General features: G+C 40.6%; 1 protein-coding gene across 1 annotated transcript; it reads left to right on the top strand.

The window, feature by feature from the left end:
* Positions 1–466: 466 nt before the first annotated feature.
* On the top strand, positions 467–15,206 carry si:ch211-251b21.1 (probable glutamate receptor). The gene is made up of 10 exons (XM_028583211.1): positions 467–728; positions 952–1,027; positions 4,473–4,504; positions 5,988–6,167; positions 8,104–8,327; positions 9,193–9,290; positions 10,685–10,899; positions 11,935–12,154; positions 14,035–14,285; positions 14,724–15,206. The coding sequence occupies exons 2-10, from the start codon at positions 964–966 to the stop codon at positions 14,820–14,822; spliced, it is 1,383 nt and encodes a 460-aa protein (XP_028439012.1). The 5' UTR covers positions 467–728; positions 952–963; the 3' UTR covers positions 14,823–15,206.
* The last annotated feature ends 7,008 nt before the right edge of the window (positions 15,207–22,214 follow it).

The following is a 22,214-nucleotide window of genomic DNA, read 5'->3' as shown; positions in this document are numbered from 1 at the left end:
TTTTAATAATTTCTTTTATTTATGACCCTGAGCTCAAACTGTAAGACTACAACAAGCTGATGTTTTTTTTCTTTTTTCCTCCGTTACATTATCAGATGTTCTCACAGTTGAACAGGAAAGATCAAGGAGTCCCTCAGGGTTTGTCAGGAGGGAGGGAGAATGTGCTCCAAAATAAAATCTCTTCCTCTAACTCCCTGTGACCTCCGATCCATCCATCAGTATGCTCATTGTTAACCGTAATTACACTTCACTCTTAAAGAAACAGACCTACTGACCCCTAAAACGTTTAGAATAATAGCTAAAACAGAAGTATATTGTAAACCATTTGGTACATTTTATTTCTTTGCATCACTTGGAAAAGGTGGATGAGGAAGAAAACACATGCTTTGCCTCAAAATCTACATCATTCATACAGGTCTGAACATGTAGGCGTTGGAATAAGTCTGGACTAGAATACATCCTGCTCCAATAATTTGATATCACCCCTCTTCAGACTTTATTCTGCCAAAACCTCTGCCCAACAACCACGAGTTTATTCTCCCTTTGAGGTTCTGTCTCCTCCCTCCCCATGCCCCCCTATGTAAACCCCCCCTAATACAGTCTTCTGCACACAACCCTTCCCACAGCCCCCTTGCAAGACTTGTTGTCTATTTCTTTCACATTTTCCTGGAGTCCTCCTTCACACAAACGGTACGGTTTTAATTCACACTGCACCTGAAGAAACTGAGGTAAGGGAACTTTTCTTTTATAGCAGTAGATATGACAATTACCAGTATTTTATTTAAGTATTTTCTATTTTCTTTTCTTTTTTTTATCATTGAGTAAAATATATAACATAATCAGTCATCATTCCTGAAATGATTGTGAATGTTAGATGCTCTTGGTTAGACGCCGTCTGACATTGAGATAAACAATTGTGTTATGACAGGTATTAATGAGTGTCATTTTCAGGTTTGTGGCAACATGACAGGCTGCGTGGCTTTGGTCGTCTGTGTGGCCGCCCTGACGGCAGGCATACTCGCAGCAGGTAAGATGAATACACACAACCTGCACTGCAACACGTGGAACACACAGTTCATTTGGACATCACGTGTAGGACTGTCATAATCCTCGTTTACTAGCCACTTGTTGTTGAACTGGGATATGGTGTGATGCAGCGGTGAAAGAAGTATTCAGATTCTTTACTTAAGTAAAAGTACTAATACCACAAAGTAAAAAATACTCTGTTACAAGTAAAACAGTATATTAGCAATAACCACAGTTGTTCCCTAACCTTAACCATAACATAGTTGCCATGTGCAGATATTACAGCAAACATTGACATTAAACGTGAGTTACATATTGCATAGGCTTGGGTTGTATTTGTGAGTAAAGTATAACTATGAGAGGAAGGAACGCATACGGCTTTTAGCCGAGAAAATGTGGTTACGACATTTGACCCTTCTGGTTGACTTCAGGTCACATTGACCCGTTTTCAATTTTTGTTTTATATCAGAAAAAATGGGACGTAGAAATAAGCGCTGGAAATGTGTAGAAGAAAAATTTAACAATTTTTAAAACATTGGAAAAAGCAAAAAACAAAAAGGCGTCAAAAACGTTGACGGGAAGACAACACAAGGGTTAAGTTTAGGCACCAAAACGACTCGTTAAGTTAAAGGACAAATCCGGCGCAAAATGAACCTAGGGGTTAATAACACATGGGTACCAAGTCCACCGTTCTCTGGGATATGTTTTTATGATAATCGAATGTGACTAGTTTTATCGCAAACCGCTAATTAGCTTATAACGCTAGTCGTCAGGGCACGGGTAAAGTAAAAAGAAATCACTATTTCTACACCACTAACAAGCCTCAAAATAGCACCACACTTCCACGGTAGAATACTGAGGGTCCCTACATGTAAACACAAGCATTGAATTTGTAAGTGTACAGACAGTTTATTAAAAAGATGTTTAATTCACATATACAGGCAGGCGCCATCACGGGAAAACAGTCACGACCAGTCGAACGACGAACCGTGCCTGAGCTACTTACTACTACTTACTTATTGGTTATTGGCTGCACAGCGTTCGTCGTTCAACTGGTCATGACCCTCATTATGCTACCGTGGAAGTGTGGTGCTATTTTAGATTAGATTAGATTAGATTAGATAATACTTTATTTATCCCACAATGGGGAAATTCAGTTATTACAGCAGCAGTTTTTCCACAATAAAAACAAACCAACAAACAACCAAACAAACAAACTACAGACAATGTGCAAAAAAAAAAACACTGAATGAATGTAAAGTGGCATTACATAAAAAGTATTTAAGTAAAGTGAGGTGGCCATAGTGCAAAAAAAAAAAAAAAGCCTTGGTGGTAGAGATTTCTTTTTACTTTACCCGTGTCCTGACGACTAGCGTTATAAGTGAATTAGCGTTTTGTTCTAAAACTGGTCACATTCGATTAGCATGAAAACATATCCCAGAGAACGGTTGACTCTGTACCCATGTGTTGTTAACCCCTAGGTTCATTTTGCGCCGGATTTGTCCTTTAACTTAACTAGTTGTTTTGGTGCCTAAACACAACTGTCGTTGCCACATTTTCTCAGCTAAAAGGAAAAGGATCATGGTTTGGATTAAATCACTGCCCAAGAAGTGCAAGCAACTATGCCAAACCTGAAGTTTAAACTTTTTTGTACTTTGGTACATATATGGTAAGGCTAAGGCCAAAAGTGGAATTTCTTTATCTTTTTTATAGTAAAGAAAAAAAAAGCCAGCGTTGTTTCCAAAAAAAAATCTATTTTTGCAAACAGTGTTTTAAAAGTTCCTATTCAGGCTTCTTTTGGATCCCACGCTCCCAAATCATTCCACACATTTGGCTCTCTGCCTGCTGGCCCCGCTGCTGGCCTGTTGGAGTCCCATCAAAGCACAGAGGGGGCCACCGTCCGCTGTGACATCCCATTTCTCACCAGTGGAGGGGCCTTGTTGTGGTCCAGAAAGCACCATGATAAAGTGGAGGGGCCTTGTTGTGGTCCAGAAAGCACCATGATAAATCAATTAACCGTGTGGGGAGGGGAGACGCTGACAGGCATCTCCGCACATCCTAGGTCCTGCCATCTTCTCTAGGGGAGGCTGACAGGGGTGTCATGGGCTTTATATGACCCAGGCAGGCCCCACTTTTGTTTTTGTATGCAGTTATGAGGAACTTGCACCCCTGGTACCTCATCTATCCATCTTATTCACCCCCCCAGGGCATGTTAGGGCCTGCTGGACACGCTGGGAATGCCATTGGTCACAGTTACAGCTAAAAGAAAACAGCTCCGAGTGTCAGGGGTAAAGCTGGGGATGGGGTTGGGGGATCATCCCCCCGCTCGGATTACATGGGGGATGTGGGGAGGCATTGGCGGATCTAGAAAATTTGACATGGGGTGGCAAAGGGGTAGTGAGAGGTCTTGGCACGGTGGCAGGGGAAGACGGTACATGGGAACCCCCATATGTAAATGAACTGCTATGCCCTACTATGCCACGCAACACCCTGCTACACCCTGAACTGCTACAACTATTATTTCTAGTCATAGTTCCATTATCTTTATTGTTACTATAATTGCCACTGTTCATTATACCAACTGCTATAATTATTATAAATCATAATTCTCTATATTTGTATCTGTGTCCCAGCCGGCAGTGGCAGATGGCTGCCCACCAAGAGCCTGGGTCTGTCTGAGGTTTCTGCCCAAAAGGGCGTTTTTCCTCGCCACTGTTCCACCAAATGCTTGCTCTTGGGGGAATTGTTGGATCTTTTTAAATAATAGAGTGTGGTCTAGACCTACTCTATCTTTAAAGTATCTTGAGAAGAGTGAACTATTGATCATATTTACTGATACAGACAAATAGAACAGAATGTGTCTTATTTTATCAGTAATTATGATCAAACAAAAGGTCAAACAAATGCTATGTGTAGAGAAACTGTAAAACATCATTAGATAATCTATGTATATGTAAATCTGTACATATCTAACGCTTTAACATATACAATGGAAATAGCCAAAAATTGAAAACATGTCATGTTACTGAGTGACATGACATGTTATGCTACTGTACTGCAATTTATATGCCATATATACTGTATAAATTATATGTTGAAGAAAAAAAAAAAAAATATGCCCTTGCCTCTGTTTGGAGCCATTTTCTTAAGGTCTCCTGAAAAACAAATGACAACAAGACTGTCATTGTCCTCCAGTGGCTGTTTGGGCTTATTCACTGCTGGGGCCGAGAGAAAAACAACATGAAGGGGACTCAAAGCAACAATATGCTTCATTAAGCTTTCAGAGGCCCCTCTCGTAGACATGAAACCAAAGCCCTAATCAGCCTAAGAACTGTCTCAGACTAAATCCTCTCATCTTTGTGCTGCTAGCCATTGATTGCATTGACTTGCTTCATTACAGGAATCCAAAATTGATTGTGGCGTTTGTTGTTTTTGTCCCATTCTAGGTGCCAGTGAGTTATCCATCACCACTATAAAGGTATTGTGTTTTTGTGTGTCTCTTTTCAATAGAATGCCAAGATGGCAGCACCGTGTGCAGCTGTAAAACAGCTCTACCAACTCAGAAAGAGGAGTAGTGGTTTATACATCAAGGGTCTGGTTTTTGTAGTTTGGCTATCAATTATTAGCCTGGCTCCGACCTCCTACGTACTTTCGCTCAATTTTCATTTTCCTTCAGTACGTCGTCTGAGTTTGCGGTATATTCGCAGGTTTTCTCCGGCCAATCTTTACCGGTCCATTCAGCGAAACAGAGGGAATGGCTGAGAACGATGACGCTGAGGTTGTGTTCTAGTTTTAGTTGTAGTTCCGTAACGGCGGCGGAGAAAGATGCGAGCGAAGCCATTCGGTCCGTTGTGGTAACGCTGCCGAATATCCATAAGTTAAAGCCGAGCAAAAACAATCTTTGCTGAGTTGTGTCGGTGGCCATGATGTTGTGGCCCTCCTCCCCACGGGGTTCGGGAACAGTTTGATTTTCCAGCTCGCTCCGTAAGTGGTGAAGGGGTTGGCTAAGGCTAACGCTAGCAATGCTAAGCCGACGTCACGACTGAATGTTAGCGATTGGTTATGGCAGATCCAGAGTGGCACTGGGCGGATCCAATAGTTTTAAACTTCAACAGAGTACCTGCCTTCAAGGAAGTTAACACTTGTCAAGGGAGAGAGGCCAGACTCTCTGTACAAATGAAATGGACCAGAGTCTGGTAGGACCAGGCTAGTGTACCAGAGTCTGGTAGGACCAGGCCAGAAATTCTATCAGTAATAATAACATTGTACTGACCAAGGTAATTGCTAAGATCTTACTAAGTGGTGACATTACTCAAGTTTAAAAAGGTCAACAAACACGAGCAGTCAGCCTATCAGACACACTTTGTAAAAGGATTTGAAGGGAACTTGGAAGATCAACCTGAACCTGAAAGGCCCTCAGCTGCAAAATCACAGCATCACTTTATCCTGAAAGTGTAACAAATCAATCAAAAAATGTTCTCATTCAAGTCAACCTGTTTTGAAATTGTTCCAGAGTTAAGGGTCTGCATCTTGAAACAAGAAGGTGATTGGCATCTGGAAAAAGTCATATTTTGTTATTTATGGTTTAATTTGTTCCAAGAAAATTATACTTTACGGACTTCAATTACAGACAAGAAATGACATGATTAGAAGAACAATTCTGCAGGGGGGAAATGGAATTATGCTTTAAATAAATCTTCCACATCCTGAGATTTCCCCAAAGCATTGCACACATAACAAGATTACAGGTTATTTACAGGATGTGCAGTGTGCAACTGATGTGTAGCGTATTTATCTAAATCTAAGATGTCCCCACTTTTAAATCAAAGCATTGCACACATAAAAAAAAAATCACTCTATTTAAAAATAAATAAATAGATCCTCTTTATCTTCCCAGCACGGTATCAGTATTCATCGATCACTCCCCGTTAAAATGAGGTTGTTTGTCCTGTTCTCTTCAGCAAGAACCGTACACGATGACCCGCGGCTCTGAGCTGGAGGGCTACTGCATCGATCTGATCTCGGAGCTCTCCAAGAAGCTGGGCTTCACGTACAAACTGCACCTGGTGAAGGACAACCGCTACGGAGTCAAGGACTCCAGCGGCAACTGGAACGGCATGATAGGGGAAATCACCAGAGGGGTAAATCACAGACACTGCGACTGTACTGGCTCTCCTTAAAATGGGATACAGTCACTCAGTAGTACATGCATGTTATAACATATATGGACCTAAAGACAGGCAACTTTAGGTCCCAAACTTTTCATTTTTCATTTTCATTCATTTTCATTACCGAGCACTTGAGCTGACAAGTTGTCATGTCAATTTGAGTATAAGGATATTTATTTGAGTATATCTAAATTATATCTATTCATATGAACATTAAAACAGCTCTAAATTGATCTGCTTATGGGACAATGTGGGATCTCATTCTGAGAAAAGTTACGTAGTTTGGATATGACAAACTCAGTAAAACCTGGTATCTGAAATTATGTATCTATGAATGGAGTAGGGCTGTTGGAATGAATACCGAAATTTGAAAAGTAAAAAAAATCAATACTATTCGAATGCTGAAATTACTATTCGAATGTGACATTTTTTTATAAATATGTTGGCTAACGTTAGCTAATCTTCCTCTTCTCGCCTTGGCCTACCCGCATGTGTCACTCATGTCACGTCTTATGAACAGTAACTTAGCGGGAGTGAGAAACACAAGACATTGTGAGGTCTAAGTTAATGTTACGAACCGAGTAAGGATAGTACAACCTTACGAACTAATGTTACGTACCAAGTAAAGTTAGCACAATGGGTGTGAAATCGTAAGAAGGGAAATAGTTTTAAAATGACTAAATTCACTAAACTAGTAGTGACAGCATTGTTTGGCTTAGTTATTAATGCAGTTAATAGCATCGTTTGTTACTTACCTAGTTTATGACAAATCGTTTTAGCTGTACTTTCTAACATGATGTCATTGTGCTAACCGAAGCCTTTACAACAGAGCCGCTTCACTACACTCGTTAGATAAGGTTATATTACAGAGTTCTCTGTTGATTTGTGTTTGTCGCTGTATGCTTGTGGTGGAAAATGAATGTAAACAAAGTTGCGTGCAGGTGCCCTTCAAGGCCAGGCTGATGTTAGAAGTCCCTCTAGTGGACAGAACGTGTAACAACAACCACTGACAATGCATAAGCCTGAGTAGTGTAGTGCATATTATTTAACAGGCTGCAATTGAGCATTAAATATTCAAATCTTAAAAAAAAATTAAAAAAATACATCAAATGGAATTTAAATGGTATTATAGAGGAAGATTGACAGCTCTAGAATGGAGACCTAGTGTTAACCTGGTGCTTTGTATTGTTGTACCCCATTCCATGGCCTGTAACTGTAGAAGGCTGAATGCTGAAATGCGCTTAAACCTGATTCTATTGAGAATGTGCCAGATGTATTAAAGGCATTTCTTAAAAAGAGTGCCTTTGGTTTTTCTTTGATGCATACTTTTTTTCAGTATTTGGCATGCAAATTGTCAATGTTGGAAATTCTTTTTTAGGAAAAAAAAAACCCGTAGCAACCTTGTTTACGAGGGGTCCTTAGCAACATAAATACACATTACAGTCACAATTAGACACAACAGTTAACAAACAAACAAAGACAGAGAAAAAGAAAGAAAAAGAAAAAAGCATCAGGATCAGGCAATCATATGCAAGTTCGAAGCAGAGCAAGAATTTAATTGGATATTAGTAATAATATTGGAAGTGGTGGTTACAGTGTTAGCACGTTGTTAGCATCAGCTATTCAAGTCATGTCAACTTTATTGCCAATTCTGCAATATTTGCCAGACATACAGAGCAATTGAAAATACGTTTTTCTCCGACCCACGGTGCAATAAGGACACGTACAACAAGTATAACATAAAAAAATATATAAGAAATAGATAGAAAAAGATAAGTTATACATCCAACAAAAACATAAGTAATATGTAAAATATAAAAGCAAGAGTTCCTGAATGTCTTTATTATAAAGTGGCTGGTGCTGATCGTGATGGGGATCTGTGTTTGATATGTGTGCGTGTACCCATCAGGACGCGGACCTGGCAGTGGCCCCGCTGACCCTCACTGCAATCAGAGAGCAGTCTGTGGACATGACCACCCCCTTCATGCAAACAGGAATTGGCTTCATGCTGCGCAGAGACCTGGCCTCTGAAGAGAGCAGCTTCAGCCTGCTGTCACCTTTCTCCACCGACATGTGGGTCGGAGTCCTTATCGCATTCCTGCTGACAGGTCTCTGCATATTCCTGGTGGGCAGGTAAGTGCATGCTGCTAAATGTCCCCGCAAAACTGCTGGCTGATGCATCTACATCTCTTGTTTTTCTACACTGTATGGTAGAAACAGGGCTGTAGCTACCAGGACGGGTCCTCAGTATTTTTCATTCTACAGTTACAGACAAATTACACTATATACTTTTTTTGTTGTTGATATTTGTCATTATTTGTTAGGAAAACCAAATGAAATAAAATCAGAAAATTACATTTTATGGACAAAAAAGTGTTCTTGGTGTCTAGTCAAATACAACAACCCCAAGAATGTTTGGCCAACTGATGAAAAAAAAAAAATGCAAAACATAATTAGTCAATATGAAGTTGCCGGATTATATATATTTTTTTATTATTTATTTTTATTTTTGGGGAGTCTTCTTTCTCTCTCTCTCTCTCTCTCTCTCTCTCTCTCTCTCTCTCTATCTTTATCTTTTCTCTCTAAAATTGACTGTTAACTGACCGATAGTCCATCTATTTCTGTTTGTTGTCTCTGAGAAATGGGGCTAGTAAAATAAGATTTTTTTTGTCTTAATCCAGCTCCTTTCCGATCATGGATATGTTATGTAATATAGCAAATAATGTATGGTTGGATTCTAAAAATGTGTCTGTTCTATGAGCGTAATAAATAACTGGAGGTCTTGCTCCTATGAAGGAGGGGTGGGGAGACTTTTACATGTTTGTGTACCAGTGCACCCATCCACGTTAGCTTCTAATAACAACTGAAGAAGAATGTGTGGCTTTGGCAGAGACTACATTTCCACAGACATGACAGTTATATTTCAGTAAACAGACACTGACATATGCATCTTGCTGCTTTAACAGTGCTGGTTCTGGGGCCTTTCATTTTTCTGCAGGATCAGTCCCACTGAATGGGCTGAGCCAGACACAGAGGAGCACAGCTTCACATTGCTGCACAGCTTCTGGTACATCACAGGAGCTCTCACCCTGCAAGGTACGGCAGCAGTCAGCTTAACTCAAACACAGGCACAGAAACACACACACACACACACACACACACACACACACACACACACACACACACACACACACACACACACACACACACACACACACACACACTGCTGCTGCTGCTGCTGCTGCTGGCTCTCTTTCTTTATGCTTTCTCACTGTCACCTTGTTGTTGTACAGTACGTTACAACTTTCACAAATATTTTAAAACACAACTTCAATGTGCAAAACTCTTAAAAGCCCAAATACTTTTTTTTTATTATTAAAAACTCAAAGTTTGTGGTAATAATAAAAAATACATTCTATTTTAGGGCGTCTTTCAGGACACTCAAAGTCGCTTTACAATGTATTAAAGGTCCCATGTCTTGCTTATTTTCAGGTTCATACTTGTATTATGTGTGTCTACTAGAACATGTTTACATGCTTTATTGTCCATAAAACACATTATTTTTCTCATACTGTCTTTAAGACCACCTCCGAAAAAAGCCCAATCTCCTCTGATTGTTCAGCATTTCTGGGTGTTTCACATCAGCGCTCTCGGCATCTGCGCCGTCGGGGAAGGACTGTCACGGCACTGTGGCGGCACTTTCTACCTATATATAGTGCATTTGTGACATCACAACCGTACGGAAGTCTTGGCGGCTCGTTTAAAGGCACGGTTTCTAAATTCTGGCTGTACATTTTTCTGGTTTTGAGCGTTTTGATACTTTCGTTGACCTGCTTTATAATAAAAAAGATACAATATGGGACCTTTAACGTTTGTGGTAGATACAGAACAAAACAATTAAATCATTTTATCTTTTATATTTAGGATTTACTGTAGTTGAAAAAAAGGCCATGCAGTAGTGTATGAGTATACTCTAGAATACATTATCTATATGTACAGTCACACAGTATATTCAATAAAACTACAAAGGAATGGTTATTCTACATCATTTCAAATACCTGCAATTGAAACCTTTTTTGCTATTTGTATAATCTGAGAGGAAATACTTTGTTTAGATGAGAAGAACCATTTTATTTTATATGCAACAATAACTCAGTTTTCAGATAGATTCAGTGATAAACATATTCAATGTTGTGATGTTTTGGAAAACGTGATGCACCATGCATCACTCCTTCCATCCAGTTGTTTTCATTTAACATTTCAATGGGCCTGAAAAATGAGGAGAAAAGTATTTTGTATACCTTTCAGCACAACCACAAAATAATGTAATACAATACCTTGATAACATCATACAAAATTCAATGTGATGATCATCATCTGTGAACCCTGTCTGCATTGTTTTGAATTGAGCATTGATTTATGTAATGAATATTAATGTCTTTTAAAAGGTTTTGTGTGCAGCCTCTTGACTGCTGTCTGTGTACTCTCAGGTGCCGGTCCTCACCCTAAAGCCCCATCTGGACGCCTAGTCAGCGCCATCTGGTGGCTGTTTGCTGTACTGCTTTTGGCCAGCTACTTTGGCAACTTCAACTCTGTGATGCAGGCCAACAAACATGTCTCCATCAAGAGTTTTGAAGACCTCGCTAACCAGGATGTGATAGATTACGGCACATTCGAAGCAGGATCCACCATGCTTTTCTTTAAGGCAGGGGTTTTCGACATGTTTTCATCCAAGGACCCCTTAACTGAAAGAGAGTTACATGATTTTTTTTTTCTTTCTTTAATTAGCACATCAAAATAATTTGTACATAATAACCAATCCATCAGAAAAACATGTGCTAGGAATACAGGAAACCCCAAGGGGTTTATAAAGTGTCACTTTTACATAGAGTATGATTACCGTTTAATATGTAACAACAAGGTCAAAGACAAAAGAAAAATCAAATATACACATCAATAAATTTATGTAGAAAAAAAACAAAACAAAAACAACAAAAAAAACAGACAAAAAACAAATGATGCAGAAAAGAATATGAAAGGGAAAAATAATATAAATGCAAAACATAAATAAACAATATTGTATGAAATAAAGATGCATTTTTAAACTGGTCCAACAATATGTGACAAAAGTGTGGGCGGCCTAAAGCCTTTATACATACCTTTTTTTGTTGCATAGAATACTAAGCTATTAAAATAGCCTACATATTGTTGGCATGGTTTTATAAATCATGTTTAAACATACATGTGGCCCAGTGAATCCTTAGGATTAATCTGTATCTATGGATGGCTACCTTAGTGAATACCTTACTTATAGGCCAGTAAGCATTGGAGATTTATTTTTGCTAATATGTTGGATTTGTGTTAAGACTTTTTAATTTTTGAAAAAAATTAACAATAATTTAACAATGATTGCACTGACTCTGACCCTGTTGAAGATCCCTGCTTTAAGGCATTCAGCAGCTCCCTAAATAGAGTTTACAGACATTACAGCCGATTCATAAGGTCTGAGATATGTTGACATAACTGAATGGAAAACAACATATGCTCCTGATATCTTGCATACTCAGAACCAGTGGTGGAATGTAACAAACGGGTCGCTAGACACAATGAAAATAAATATGTCTCTGGTTATTAGTTCTTTTACTTAAGTACTGAGATTCAGTACTTCCTCCACCACTGCTCAGAACACAGTGTTGAGCACATGAGAAGAATAACATGTTTTGATTGCTTTGTTTCCCAGAATTCCAACAATCCCATCTACCGGCGTATCTATGAAAACATGGAGCGTAAGAAGAGCTACGTGGCCAACATGGAGGAGGGTATTCGCCGCGCCCAGGAGGGAAACTTTGCCTTCATCGCTGAAGCGGTGTCCTTGGACTTGGCAGTTGCTCGCTACTGTAAATTGTACCGTTCACAGGAAGTCATCGCCATGAGAGCCTACACCATCGCAGCTCCTCTGGGTGAGTCATCTGAGGCCTGTACTACGAATCAAGATCAACATGCCCTTCACCTAACCTAACAACCGCGGTCCCGCACAAGTTGTGCCACGACGGTGGTTAACAACTAGCTCAGTCAACCCAGGGTTTCCCAATCCAGCAACATGCGCGTTCACATAAAAGAGGCGGTGTTTGCCTTTATATGACCAATCGCAAACATCTACCAATAGGAAGGAAGAATAGGAAGAGCAAACTATAATTCTACATAAATATCAAGAACGCAGACACGGTTTCACAGGCAAAACGCAATACAGTCGCTGCTTCCTAAATCAGGAAGGAAAGCTGGCAAGAATTTAGCCGACGCTGTAAATGCGTAAATCACAACGCTCATTGTCGTTGCTTTAGCCTATTATTTCAGTTGCAACCCTGACAGTGGTAAGCGATCGTGAGAGCAAATAAAAAAATATAAAACATAATTCAAACCGATGTGCGCATTGGCAACACACGGCTCAAGAAGCCGACAAAAATACGTAATTCCCTCCGCTGAAAATCTATACCTTTCATAAAGCTACCCATCAGGGAACGTTAACGGGGTTCTCGGTCTCTAAATGTTTTAACTCTCCGCGCACCGAGCTCCACCGGATCTTCTAAGAACGGTGACGCCGTTATCAATCGAGTATTGATTGGTCAGTAGGTGGTGCTTTTACACCAGTTGATCTCTAATCTCCAACATAACCTACTCCCGAGCAGGTTAGGTGTTCAGCATAAGTTACCACGGCGATTTAACCCGGTAACAAGTGATCTAAGGCATGGATACCCGGCCCGAGCCCGACGGGTCCCGACGGTACCCGACGGGCCGGGCCGGGCCGGGTTCGGACAGATATTTAGAAATGATGGTCGGGGTCGGGTCGGGCTTGGTCACATCAGCGCGATAAGGCATCAGCTTATTAATGTCCGCTTGTTGGCCCGTGTGCGCTGATGCGATCATCTGTTGACATTTCCGAATGCCTTCCTACAGTTGCTTAATAAAAGCGAGCTTTCCACACAAACAAATGTAGCCTACATGTGTCATTAGTATGAGGAAAAAAAATTTGATTTTAACTGTGTCAGCCTCGGGCCGGGCTCGGACACAAATTTCTTAATACCTGTCGGGCTCGGGCCGGGTTCGTAGTACAGGCCTCTGTAAAAAAAAAAAAGCAAACTCCGTAAAGACATTATGTACCCAGATTGGTTTGGAAGACCTCCATCGCATCCAAGAACTTTGGGATGAACTGGAACGCCGACTGTGAGCCGGATCTTATCCACCAACATTAGTGTTGGACCTAGGGCTGGGTAAATGTTAAAAAATATTCAATACCTGTACCGATACCAATACCATGACTTTGATACCAGTACCCAAATGATACCGGTTCCTAAACGTTACTGCTTTTGATACCAATTTAATAAAACAAAAAGAAATTACGACATTATGGCACAAATCTTTTTATTTATTTACCAGCTCCATACTACGTGAGCCGTAGTAAGTACCGTTTTTCTTGCATGACTCTACTCTACATTGGCTGTCTAACATTATTAGATCTTGGTAGAAGCATGCTGCGTGCTTATTGGCTCACTGACGCTGATGAGATTTACTCCTTAGGTATTGAAATTGGGTATTGAATGACAAGCCATTTTTTTGATACTTGATACTTTAGAGGTAATTAGGTCGCTGCCTAAAAAGTATTGAAATCTGTACCCAGCCCTAATTGGACCTCACTAATGCTCTTGTACGTAGCTAAAATGGGAGCAAATTGAAATTAAATGAAAATGAAACAGTGGAGGTTGTTACAGCGGCAGGTCAATGACTAGCAACTATGTCGATCAGCCTATTTCTTCTATCACACCACCTCTCTTTGCTCCACCAGGTTCCCCGTTGGTCAAAAACCTCTCCATTGCCATCCTCCAGCTCAGTGAGTCCGGCGAGCTGACATATCTGAGGAACAAGTGGTGGGCCAGCAGCTGCGTGGGTGCTGACAGGGCCCAGTCCTCAGAGGCCCTGCACCCCCATGACCTGCTGGGTCTCTTCCTCCTCCTGGGCCTGGGACTAGGTGTGGGGCTGCTGCTGGCCCTGTTGGAGCTTCTATCCAGGGCCCACAACCAAGCTAAGGATGGCAAGGTAGGGAAGATTATCACAGTGTGAATTTGGTGAGCCCTTGTAGCGCCTCAAACGGGCTATAATTTATGTTTTTTACTTTAATATATCTTGGGCGGCGCTAAACTCTGGACGCAGCGACGGTGGCTCTGCTGAATAGTCTTGGGAAGGAACTTGTTTTGGTGGAACATTTGCACCCCGCTAAAGAAAACGCCAATACAATATTAAATGAAGTTAACTGTTCGCACAATACAGTAATGCAAGCTATTTAAATTAGCTGATACATAGTTAAACATCATCAGCGTAACCAGTGTATCGCCGTGTGTAGTTTGTTTATTTTACTGCCAGCTGACGTTAGCATGTAGCTCTAAAGTACCACTTTGGCAAAGTACAGCCTCATAGAGCTAATAGCAAGGCTCTCGACTGGTAGTTTCTTTACCGTTTCTTCTTTTTCTTTCACAGAAATCATGCTGCTCGGTGTTGACATCAGAGCTAAACCAGCGATTTTGCAACAAAGGGGAGAGCGCAGAGCAAGACGGCTTGGACAAAAGCAAAGCCTAAAGGAAATGTTTACATGTTAGCTTTTGATATGATAGTGTCAGCCTCTGTCCTGTTCCATCAGTCACACTAGCTTTCTGTATCTCTGTAGTAACAGTGTGTTGTGTGGTCGTTCACTGTGTTTTCATACTTTTCCAGAAAAGCTCTTTGACCACATGGGACACATCAACTAGCAGCTACAGCGTATTAAACCTAGGGACTTAGAGCTTCCAAAAGCAAATACTAATCACTTTGAATTGTTTACAATGTTGCTGCATGTTATCAAATATCCACATCCCACCCCCACCCCCACCCCCCCACTAACTCGGTATATTTGTCACAATAGTGGTATAACCGTTGTTTTTCTATTTTCTTGTATATTCCAAATAAATCCCCCATTATCCCAAATGCTCTATGGTTTCAAAGTATACAATACAATTACATTTTTCATGGTGAAGGTGTGTTTATGACCACATCTTAGCAGCCTAAAACATTATCTAGACAACAATATAAAAGACATCAAACAAGCATTACTGATAGGCAAACTATGAGGTGTTTATTAGATCAATAATTTATATTAATAATGTATCAAATGACTATGTGCTTCACAGAGCATATTTAAAACAGCACATATAAAACGCAAAAAAACAAACAAAACAAAAATGAACAATAAGACATTATTACAACAATAAGACAATAACATTTTAACAATGATTTGATAAAAGCCAGCATAAAAAAATATAGCAAAAAAAATGGTGATTGATGAATGATGAATGATGAATGATTAGATCTTAAAAATAAAAATACATACCCAGGCCATGCAGAGTGGACTATATACTTTTTGACACTGGGCCAGGCATGGGACAAGTTAGCAGCAGGTTGGCCAGTAATAACAACAAAAATAATAAAAATGAGCATTTAATAAAAATGTTCACGTCAGACTTTTCAAAAGCCAGGCCTTGAGACTTTGTATGGAGGTGTGGTAGATGGTGCAGTGTCTTATTTCAGTTGGTAGGGGGTTCCACATATGAGAGGTTCTTACAGTAAAGCATGATGATAATAATTCTACTATTTTTTTGGAGGCTTTCAAAACACCCAAGGTCACCTTTCATTTAGTCTCGCTTTGCCAGACCTTCCTCCACAGCGCTGCGGAGGAGGGTCTGGCTAGTCCACACAGCATTCCAGGATGGGAGAAAAACGTGCTCTGATTTATTGGCATTTCTTTTAACCAATCACAATTGTCTTGGTTGTCGCTAAGTGCCGGACGGAGCCACGGTGCCGCTGCAAAATAGCCTCGGGAGGGAACTTGTTTTGGTGGAACGTGTGTATGTTCAAAAGTTGTTTTAGTCGTGCAACAGAAAACTCAGATTGGACAGATAGTCTAGCTAGCTGTCTGGATTTACACTGCAGAGATCTGAGGAGCAGTTAACCATAGTCCTCAGAAATCCATTGGAGTTTTGAATGCCAACACAAGCAATGTGTAAGGTAAGAAAAGAAGGACATATGGCGGAATTTCCGGTAGCAACGGACCAATCCCGGAAGTGGAACAAAAAAAACATAATAAAATAGCAAGACAGGCAATGACAAAAGACAAAACACGGCAGTTTACAAAAAATATTGTTTTCATTTGTGTTTTAGTTTAACCCAGGCCTACAGGTATGTTTTAGATACTCAAAAGATAGTTTCACATCAAACATAATGTGACAATTCAAAGTGGTGAGGCTCTACAGCAATTTGGATACATAAAGCATTACTTCTAAAAGGCACATTAAAGTGTCTAAGTAAGATATTTTTGTTACATCGCACGTCTGTCGTGCTGCTCCTGTACAGACCACCATTACTTGTTTCATCGCTACAGTAGCTTCAGGACACATGTATCACAGCCGTTAGTTCCTTTCTTCATTTAAAGAAGTGTGACTTCCTGTTGAACCCTGTCAGATGTTTCCTTCCTCTGCATTGTCCAGTGATAAGATGCATGTAAGTATGAAGAAGATTGACTTCTGAAGCAAAAGCAAGGTCTTGGAGTAAATCTAATTTATTACAGGCTTACACAATTGGAACACAATACATCACTTGTTGCTGCATGAAGAGTTCATGATTAACATAGTTTCCCTACAGCAGGACCCCTTAAAGCTTTAGTGCGTAACTTTTTGATATTAATGAACGTCCGTTACATTCAAGCCATTGCCAAATGAGTTGCTACAAAGCTAATTAAGACTATCAGCTCCACACAACTCTCTCTGGATTTCTCAGTATGGCTATGTTCAGAAGATCGTGTCGTCCGGTGACTTTCCCGTGCAGAAGCTCGAGTGAAGATAAATACCTCTTCTGAAGAGTCCATCATGTTTTTGTTAATCCTCCGTGTCCTCCTTGGCTACTAGCAACTGCGTGGAGGAGGGGTGGAGGCGCACGCACGATCACGGAAGTCTTGTATCATGTGGACGTGGACAGTGTTGTTGTCGTCATTACTTGGAATTCCTCATGGGGGAGACAGAAACTACGCACTATAGCTTTAACTGAGAGTGAGACGGATCAGGGACCCCCTACTACATATATTGTATAAAATAAAGTTGAATATTAAACTGGGCTTACAATAACTTGTAGGGCATTCTAAAGTCTTTATACATATCTTTTGTGCATAGAATACTAATTGCTGCCGTGATTTTATAAATCATGTTTTAATTTTAAAACATACATGTGGCACAGTGAATCCTCAGGATGAACTTTATCTGTGGATGGCTACTTTAGTGACTACCTTACCTATAGGCCGATATCCTCAGTTGGGATTTATATTTGCTTATAATATGTTGGATTTTTTTTTTATTCTAAAATTAACAATAATTTGGAGGCCCCCCTGAATTGACTCTGAGGACCCCCTAGGGGTTCTGGACCCCCTGTTGATGATTCCTGTCCCACAGTCAATATAGACCCTGATTTACTCTTCATGCTGTGTACACATCACCTTGTAATATATGGCTTGTTATGCAGCTGTTTGTCCACTTGGAGGTGCTATTGGATTTCTATTGGCATGATACTCAGTAGGGTTTGACTCGTGATAAATTCAATGATGAGTTACTGTAGGGAAAACAGCCCTCTCAGTATGCATCCAGTCAGACACACACAAGCAATGCTGCCTTCAATATCAGACCTGGTTAACAAGTTTGCTGAACAATTAGACACATGAGGAAAAAGCTGTTGCATATTAGTTTATTTATCTGTTTTATTTATTTAAGGTTTATTTACCAGGGACAATGCACATTATTAATACATAAAAGTATGAATATGCCATAATTAGCCTGGAGACTATTTTAAATTTGAGCTGGCCAATATATCAATATATCGATATTGTGATTTGAGATTAGATATCCTTTTAGATTTTAGATTTCGAAATATTGTGATATGGTAAGTGTTGTCTTTTCCTGGTTTTAAAGGCTGCATTACAGTGAAGTGATGTCATTTTCTAAACTTACCAGACTTACTAGCTGTTTTATTATTTGCCTTTACCCACTTAGTCATTTTATCCACATTACTGGTGATTATTAATCTAAAATCTCATTGTGAAAATATTTTGTAAAATCACAGATAGTCAACCCTACAATACTGCCGCAATATCGACATTGATGTTTTTATTCAAAAATATCCAACACATTCTCTCTCCCATTGCGTAAAATACGGACGCTAGGTCAGGTGCATTTGGCGTTTTTATTGGCGCTAAAATCTCCTTTAGTGTCAGATCTAAATAAGCTTTATCTAAACGCGCTGGGTCAGGACTATTGACACAGTGCAGTTGGCGCAGTTAGATTAAGGAAACAATTGTGGGTGGGCTTATGAAAGGTAAATTTCTAGGGGAACACGGGACAGTTAGGTTTAGGAAAGGAAGAACAGGACAGTTAGGTTTAGGAAAGGAAGAACAGGACAGTTAGGTTTAGGAAAAGAAGAACGGGACAGTTGGGTTTAGGAAAAGAAGAACGGGACAGTTAGGTTTAGGAAAAGTGACACGCGGGACACAAACCCCGGTCTCCCGGGTGAAAATCCTGTGTTGTTTGACCCATCCACCACCCCAACCAACCTCGCTATGCAGAATTTCAGGCTTTCATACTACTCTCTACCGTTGTCGCTCTTAATACTACGTCATCTTCAAGCCTCTGGAAGGAACTTGTTTTGGTGGAACATGTGTACGTTCAAAAGTAGTTTAAGTCGTGCAACAGAAAACTCAGATTGGACAGATTGTCTAGTTAGCTGTCTGGATTTACCCTGCAGAGATCTGAGGAGCAGTTAACCATAGTCCTCAGAAATCCACCGGAGGTTAGAACGTCAATACAAGGAAGAGTACGGAGACAGACATCCGGCGCCAGTGTTGTAGTACTCGAGATCAGTCTTGGTCTCAAGACCGGTTTAAGACCAATACAACACTGTCCGGCGGAATTTCCAGCAGTACCGGAACAATCCCGAAGTGGGACATCGTTAATATATAGACGAGAGGTGAAACGGCCTCTGTCTTTCCGTTCTCACCACTGAGTCAGTATGCAGTGCCCAGGTCAGACCCTCGGTAATAGATAGTAGACACCAAGGTACTTAAAGCTGTTCACCCTCTTTACGAGGACCCGTTGATATTAAAGAGGATAATAGTTCCTTCCCTGCTTCTTCCCAAAGTCCACTATCATCGCTTTAGTCTTGCTGACAATACATTAAATAAGATGAAAGGTATTAAGGGGTAGGATTAAATAAGTTTGTACTTCGTACTACTCCTTTTTCGTGCATGTAAATCGAGACAATTTGCTAATGAAATTTATTATGTTATCTCTTTCTCTGTTTTTCCCCTTTTTTTCTATTTTGTTGCATATGTTTTCAACAACTACTGTTGTCTTGGTTTTAGTTGAATTTTAAATGCTTAAAATAAATAAACAACTAAATAAAATGAAAGGTAAACTAATCATGGTGTACTAAAGTACACCATGCTGAATTGACAACCAGGCAAAGCAGTTTTTAACATTGTTAATATTTTTGAAATGTTATTTCTGAGAATGTTAAGGGAGCTGTGTTGTTTATTTCAAATGTTAATTGTAAAGATAATTCAACAATCTACATTATAAAAACTACCCAGGTTCCCCACAACCTCCAGACATCGACCACATTCTTGCGCTTGCAGTATGAGTATGTTCATTGGTTAAAATAAAAAAAAAAAGTCCTCTGGCTGTGTGAAACGACCTGCACTTGAACCTGCTAAACAGCTTCAGGACTCATTGATTTAGTGCCCGCAGGAGAAGCTGAGGCTGAGGAGGCATGAGAGAGAGACGCAGAGAGGTAGAAGAGGAGGAGATAAAAAGAAGCCCAGTATTGATTTGGTGGCAGGCGGCTCCTGACAGCTGCGCTAAGCTAGCACGTACTCCTCAGCCACAGTCGCTCGGCCGACAGGGAAGTGCCTAAGAAGATTAGGCTGTAAATCCCACAGATTTCCTGCTCCCCCACCCTCCCTCCCACCGTCACATCCCCCCACCAGCAAACACGCTCGCTCTCTTCCACAATTAAAAGCTTATGGATGTGTGGATGGATCTTATTGTGTGGATGAGTCTGATGTTGTAAAGGCATGAAAAAGTAATTTTGTGTTTTTTTTTTTCAATAAAGTGGTGCGCATGATTCTTTATCTACTGTATAGATTGTTTTCATGTACCTACCATGCAAGTTACAAAGAGGCGCCCTAAATGGCAAATTAAGCTGCACAAAAATGTTTACTTCTGGATCTTGTCTGCCCTAAATCAGAATGGGAATCCCCCAAATTCCTGGATGGAACCGTTAAATTCAGGGAAATTCGGTTCAAGGATATGTAAGTCAAAGGCGGGTTGCCATTGTTCGGAAATTTCAGTTGATCTCTTGCTCTTCTTTCCTTGCTGAGGCGCGGATGAATCCTTTACTTTATTTCATTACTAGGGAGTTAATTGAAGGCAGGACATGAAGGAAAGTCAATGTGTTATTATAAAACTTGTAGTCTTGTATTGCCAGAAATTCCTCCATAGCGCTACGGAGGAAGGTCTGGCTAGTCCACACAGCATTCTGGGATGGGAGAAACACATGCTCTGGTTTATTGGTATTTCTTTAAACCAATCACAAACGTCTTGGGTGGTGCTAAACGCCGGACAGAGCAACATAGCCGCGGGAAGGAACTTTCTTTGGTGGAACAAGGTTGTTTTAGTCGTGCAACAGAAAACTCAGATTGGACAGATTCAATTCAATTCAATTCAATTTTATTTATAGTATCAAATCATAACAAGAGTTATCTCGAGACACTTTACAGATAGAGTAGGTCTAGACCACACTCTATAATTTACGAAGCCCCAACAATTCCAACAATTACAGTAATTCCCTCAAGAGCAAGCAGTGCGACAGTGGCGAGGAAAAACTCCCTCTTGGGAAGAAACCTCGGACAGACCCAGGCTCTTGGTAGGCGGTGTCTGACGGGCCGGTTGGGGATATGATGAACAGTGGCGATAATAGTCAAATTAATAATGGAACAGTGACTTCGAAGCAGCAGGGTTCAGCAGGAAGCAGCATGACATTGCGGGGCACCGCTGAGCTCAGCAGGGAGTGCAGCAGGACCACGGCGACAGCTGGAACCAGGATCTTGGTGCCAACGTTCTCCAAGGAAATACGCCGGAGGAAAAAACATAAGGACTCCGGGGAGTAAACTCCCCAGAAGCTAGGATTAATAACAAGCATTTCTGGGACAGGATGCACACAAATGGTAATAGAAAGGGAGAGGAGAGAGTAGCTCAGTGTGTCAAATGAAGTAAGGAAGTAAGGAAGTCCCCCAGCAGTCTAAAACTATAACAGCGTAACTAAGAGAGACAGGACATAAGGAGAGGTAGCCTGTTCGGGCTTTGAACTCTCCCCTGCCGGATCGGGCTTTGCTGGCCTGCCTCCCTCTACTTTTGTTATATGTTATTAATCTAACAATTATGAAGAGAAGCAGGTGGGCCAGATAGGTGGACACTGCAACTCCTCACTCCCTAACTATAAGCTTTATCAAATAGGAGAGTTTTAAGTTCATTCTTGAATGAGGTGACAGTTACTGCCCCCTGAACCCAAATTGGGAGCTGGTTCCATAGGAGAGGAGCCTGATAACTGAAGGCTCTGGCTCCCATTCTACTTTTAGAGACTCTAGGTACAACAAGTAACTCTGCATTCTGGGAGCGGAGTGCTCTAGTGGGACAATAAGATATTAGGAGCCCTTCTAGATATGATGGTGCTTGACCATTTAGAGCTTTGTAGGTCAGGAGAAGGATTTTAAAATCAATCCTGTATTTTACAGGAAGCCAATGCAGAGAAGCTAATACAGGAGAAATATGATCTCTTTTCTTAGTTCTTGTGAGAACACGCGCTGCAGCATTCTGGATCAACTGGAGAGTCTTAAGGGACTTA

The sequence above is a fragment of the Perca flavescens genome, chromosome 7, assembly GCF_004354835.1.
Source record: "Perca flavescens isolate YP-PL-M2 chromosome 7, PFLA_1.0, whole genome shotgun sequence".
Lineage (NCBI taxonomy): Eukaryota > Metazoa > Chordata > Actinopteri > Perciformes > Percidae > Perca > Perca flavescens.
Note: the sequence above shows the minus strand (reverse complement) of the source record. Positions and strands in the feature narration are given on the sequence as shown.